Consider the following 6,000-nt stretch of genomic DNA (forward strand, 5'->3'; position numbering starts at 1 on the left):
GTATCAGTTGCTGAATCCTGAGTGAAACTTGTCAAAAGGCACTTTTGTAGGATAGTGGGCACTATGGAGCCATTGTCAATTACAAACCTGCAAATATCCAAGCAGTGTGTACACTTGTTATTCAACATAGGGCACAGCATGTCGACTTCACCATTTCAACATCCACTCATACTCAATAGAACCCTCTCAGACCTGCATATACCCAGAGATCCTACTCAAAGCAAGCAGGGTGCACTGCTGTGTCACACAATAAAGCGTAATTAATGGAGTACCTAACCACTCCTGTCCAGTGCAGGTAACTGATATCAGGAAACTATCCACAATCAGGCCAATTTTATTATCTAGTTGCATACTAAATAGTAGGTCACTACCTGGCACATACCAGATTTTCAATAAATTATTAACATTTTATAAAATGGACTTCTTTTAGGATCACGATTGGTTCGAACTGTTTTCAGATAATAGTCATTCTCACTTGTGATTGCATTTGTTTCTTGACTGTCATACTATTATTATTTTCATTTGCCACCTCTGCTTTGGCAGATTGATATTTAAGTTCTCAACTTCACATATTATAAATTTTAAAAAAACTGGTCAATATGTGAATGCTAATAGTATTCACCTTTTGGTGCACAAAAAATTGGTTCTGAACACACTTGTACACAGAGCAAAGATTATTTCTGATGGTGACCACGTACAGTCTGAATTACAGCATTTGAGATGCATTCAGAGAGAACGGTTGGAGCAACAAAGACATTAAGAACTCTTTCAGGTGCCACTGACAAAGGATGCCTCGTTAATCAGCAGAAGATGCCAATCCAGCTGCTTTCATGCCATACTGTGGGGCAACGAGCAGCAAGTTAGGATGTGTAGTGCAGAGACATTGGACTGAGACCAGTGTTCCGGCCCATCCCCAAGATACGAGATAGACTGCGCTCTGTTAAAGGCGACATTGTTCTTCGTGTGCCCAGTGTGTGTGGTGTTCCTTGTGAATACGGCAGTATCTATATAGATCAAACTGTTCGCAAAGTTGCAGAGGATTGTACTGAACACAAGTGACATATTAATCAGAGGGAGCTTGACAAATCGGCCATAACTGATTGTCTGGAAAATGAACACAAAATACAGTTTGAAAAGACAAGAGTCTTGGTTCATGCACTAACATATTGGGATTCTGTTATAAAGGAGGCACCTGATATTGAAATAAAAAGCAATAATTTTAACAGAGACAAGTGGTACACACTTAATAGGGCATGAGGGTGGACACCGGGTATCGAAAGAAAGCAAAGAAGATGCTTGTAGGGAGGCTGGAGCTACAGTTTCAAATGTGGCACCAGCCCGTTGTGTCACTTGACACCACTTGGTACCGCAGCAGTTCAGAGCTGCTAAGACTTGTTCAACTCACATTCCGTGCGTGCGTCATTCAGCGCTCTCTGAATAGTATCAGAGGTTGTAATTGCACCTATATAAGCAGAAAACAATACTAGCCGCAGAGGCCAGTGGTTTTTACTGCTGGCGATGATGACAAAGATAGACATCGAAAGCTCGAGTATTTTATTTGAATTGACAAGACTTGAAAACCAAGAAGATTGTATTCAGACGTGTCGCTACGAAAGACTCAGAGGACACATATTCTTCCACATCGTCTATACACCACTTTCGTGGTCTTCCTCTCTGTTTTCTTCAGAAATATTTGTAGTCATCCATTCTAAGGAAATGTCCAAGCTGAGCTATTCTTTTACTTTTTGCTAATCGTAAAATATCAGCTCCTTGCATGAAGTGGTCCAACCCAGCATTTGTTCTAGATCACCAGAAACCATTGTTATCGTGAACTGCATCGTAGATCTTTTGCAGAATCCTGTGTTCAAGTATCCTGAGCTGTAGCTCAGCTCAGGTCTACAAAGGCTACACCCTATTAATTTGAGTCTTTATTTAAGGAGCTAAAACGACTTTCCAATTCAGCTGTCAGCAAGGCTCACATGTATGGCACATTGTATATTCTTTGGACTCGAATAAATCTTATTTAGTGTCGCAACATGCAACTTTGGATATGCAGAGCTGACCAGAACTTACTTTTGTTATTTCTTCAAAGATCTTCAGAAATGTAATACACAGCTCTGTCAAACACCACTGATGAGACATTGAAATGGTAAGCATATCGTGGTCAGTGACTTGGCCTGTTTGTTCCAACAGGCACTCTGTAATTCCACCTTCTGCTGATCTTTGCACCAAGTGATGCTCTGGTAAATTTTCCTCTGCTAAGTTCAAATGATTGAAATGCATTACAAGATTCTTCTATAATAATTTTTGGATGTGTAGCTGGATCCTGTTGATATTCTGCCACCGTTAAAATCAGCAGTAGCAGAACACTGTATTTCCTTGGGACACTCAGTGGAATACAATAGCACAAAAACTGTAGCTCCAATTTCCAATTTTTGGGATTCAGTAATCAAAGAATCAGTGGAAATACATCTTGACAAAAACTGTATAATTCGTGACAATGGCTTTCAGCGGGATAAAAATCAGAATCCTGTAATTAAAATTATGCAGTCTTAGTGGAACAGATCATCACCTGATGCATGCGCCGAAAGACACCAGCACATTTCACATACGCAAGATTCGGCACAAATACTGTGAATGCACCTCGGCTCTTCAGTAGTTGTCCACTCACCTGAAGGTGGACAGAAAGAAATATTTCATTGGGTTTAAGGTAGGTTAGGCATTTTCTGTTACTTTAGATTTTTATTTTATTATTATTTTGAGCTTTTCCTCATTACAGAGGCTTATCTCCAACATAATAATTTACTTGGAAATTACAATACAAACAATAAACGTTCTTAAACTATATTCTCAAAATATTCCTCCAGGTGTTCCTTATCTTTTCTTTCCTGGAGATTCTTGCCGATCTTCTCCTAAAGTCCATCTCTAGAGCTTGTAATTTTTCAATGTGCTTCATGTTAATTGTCCAGGTCTCACTTTAGATTTTTTTCCCCCGTAAATACTACTACTTTCAAAAGGCCAAGCCTTGTCTCTGCAGCCACAGCTTCCTCTACATTATAAGATACTGCCATGGGATATCCAAATGGATTTTTGATGTTGTAGTTTCCCATTGCTTTTCCACATCCATGCTGTTGATTTTCAGGAAAGAATTGAGTATCTTTTACTAGAAGTTCATGATAAACTTCTGCCCATTGTTAGTCGAATAAGTTTTGTCATCATTTATGATCCTGTGAAACTGGTTTTCCATTCTCAGCTAAACCTGGTTCGTGGGGATGCATTGTTTTTCTGTCATAGAAAGACAAATCATTTATATTGGGACTTGCATCATTTCATGAAAGGAAGATGATTTCAGAAATAAATTACCAGTTTGTGTCGCACTATGTCATGCTGTTCTTGTCGACTGTTTTACTGTGGGGAACAAACTGAAGGCAGAAATCCTACATCTTATTCGCCCTCTAATTGTCAGGTAAAGTGCAAAACCTTTTTTATTGGGCGCTTGCACACTTTCGGAACTAGTATCTTGTATGTTTCCAAGTCTACTGAAATGCAGCAGTCAATGAGTTGTTCATTGTTGTACTCATTTAGGTCTGTTGTTTGATATTTCACCCCACTTTTGTGAATATAGTCTCCATGTATTACTTGCACAATAATGTGATACTTACATCCACACAGGTGCATCTGTTCAAATGCTGGTCTGTTGTGCTAAACACGTCACTACAAATAGCTTCAGATTTTTCCGTTTCCTGCAGTGATATGAGAAGCTCATTTTTCTTGTTTAACAGGCTTTGTATTATTTGATGAAAAGGACATTTATTTTGATTGTTAACTTTTCTAATGTCCAAGGTGCCATTCTGTGTGGTTTTTCTTTTTTCAATTAAGCATTTATCCCAAAAAAGGTTTAATGAAAAATTGTTGGAAATCCTTGGCATGAACAGACAATGCTAAGTTTACGCTGAGAAAATCAGTCATGCGACCATTTGATGAGTGAAACTACACATTAATCACACCAGTGTGTGATCACCCCATCTGTTTGAACATCTCTTGGAGCTCTGTCCTTACATGTCCAACAGAATTCTTCACCCAGTGCTTGTCATGTCAGAAATAAATGAATTCTTATGCTGTAGAAAATCTTGGACTGTTTTACCAAGAAATTGGGGGTTCTGACAGGCAGTAGAAATAATACTGAATGGAAATTGAGATCATTTCTCTTTAATGATACCTTAGTATTTTAGTTGTGAATCCTTTGAAATCTTCTTGATCATAAAATAATATAGTGAATGTGATCCCTGCAGGTAACTAGTTGTTTGCAATTAATATTGGACATTGTTGCATTGATATGTTAGTGAATGTGGTCCCTGCAGGTAACTAATTATTCCCAGTTAATTTTGAACAGTTTGACATTGATACAAAATAATTGATACATGTTCTTATTCATTTGCCTTATTATCTTTGCTTATTAGTGTTTTAATTGAAATAGAATTGTGATAATTGAATGTTAAGATAACGCATTTTTTCAGTAACGTGTTTATATTCCAGGAAAACTTCAGGAAGGCGTTGGCACTCCTGCTATATTGCTGCTGTTGCAAATGGCATCATATTTTTCACAATTTTGCTTTTGCTTTACCAGTGAAGTGTCAATAAAAACTGTTTTATCTCATCAGACAACTGAAATTGGAAGACAATGTAATGCAAGGGAACTCTCCTTTTCATGGCACATCTTAATCTACTTCATAAAACATACAAAACCCATGCTTTAAACAAACTGGAAGAAGGTGATTTGATTAAATTTGAAACTTAAATTTGTCTTATTGTTACAGTTTGTTTTCAAGAACAAAGATTTTTTGTTTTGTTATTCAGCAGTGCTATTAACACTAGTTTTCAAATTGATTTCATATTTTTTTGGAACATATTTTAATGTATTTTATGCATTCAGTATTCTGAAGGAACATGTATTTTAAAACTTCATTGAAAATATGCTGTGTCGTGGCCACACTTTCAAAATGGCCATAAAATATTAGAGGAAGCATTTGTGAATTGATGTATCTTTCTCAATGTTTCTCCTTTGATTAGCTTTACAATTATTTGAACGTATTTGTTGTGTTGTGTATTATATGATGATAGAAATTCTATAAGAATAGTTGCTATCTTTTTTTAATCTCTGGTGTTTCTTAGGGTCGATGTTTTGTTTCTTTTCTTACTCCCCTTTTTTTTAAAAAAAAAAAAAAGAAAAAAGTAAATAATGCAAGAAAAGTTCTTGAAGGAGTGTAAACTGTGCCAAAAATTTTCAGAACATATTTATTAACTTTCCTCAAGGAGGAATAGCATTATATTTCATTTTATGTGGCTGTTTGTACGCTTTGTGATACATGTATTTCAGAAAGCTGTATATCATTACCGATACATAATGAAAGACTGCAGTAATCATCTTGCACATGTGTTTTGTGGATCACACTTACTCGCAACTATTGTTCTTGGCTTTCAAAGGACTGCCATAAAGTTCATCATCATAGAACTGATGACTAATATTTTATAAGTCTAAACAAAAATCTTTTAAGTTGCTGAACTTATTTTCAGCATAATCATCGAATAAATATGTGGCACCATAATGTCATAATTATGTATCTGGCAGTCAGAAAAGAAGTTAGAAGATCATGTGTTATACAAATAGATCATGTGTTATACAAATAGTCTTTTATTTGACTCTGCTTTACTTAATTTACAAGGTACATAGAAAGTTATAATAATTCATGAAAATAGACAAAATTTAAGACAAAATTGTCTAATAAATAGATTGACATAAGAGAAGGCCGCAGATAAACACAAACAAAAATGTGCAGTCCTAAAGCACAACTGCTGACAATTGACATTAGTCATAAAATATGTTCCAGACATGTCACTGATAGTTGCTGGATGAAGAATTGTCTTTGGTACTTAACTTGCTGTAAGAAGTACACAAAAATATTTAATTACAAGACATTTAGTGTACTGTTTGAAATGTGA

At 36.1% G+C, this 6,000-nt stretch overlaps 1 protein-coding gene across 1 annotated transcript in view; it reads left to right on the forward strand.

Annotated features, from left to right (window-relative positions):
• Positions 1 to 5,499, forward strand: part of LOC124605644 — a 51,119-nt gene extending 45,620 nt beyond the window's left edge. The window contains exon 3 of the mRNA XM_047137465.1: positions 4,537 to 5,499. Within this exon, the coding sequence (XP_046993421.1) occupies positions 4,537 to 4,630 (94 nt within the window). The 3' untranslated portion in view covers positions 4,631 to 5,499. The remainder of the gene's footprint in view (positions 1 to 4,536) is intronic.
• Positions 5,500 to 6,000: the final 501 nt, after the last annotated feature.

The sequence above is a fragment of the Schistocerca americana genome, chromosome 3, assembly GCF_021461395.2.
Source record: "Schistocerca americana isolate TAMUIC-IGC-003095 chromosome 3, iqSchAmer2.1, whole genome shotgun sequence".
In the NCBI taxonomy this organism is placed as follows: domain Eukaryota; kingdom Metazoa; phylum Arthropoda; class Insecta; order Orthoptera; family Acrididae; genus Schistocerca; species Schistocerca americana.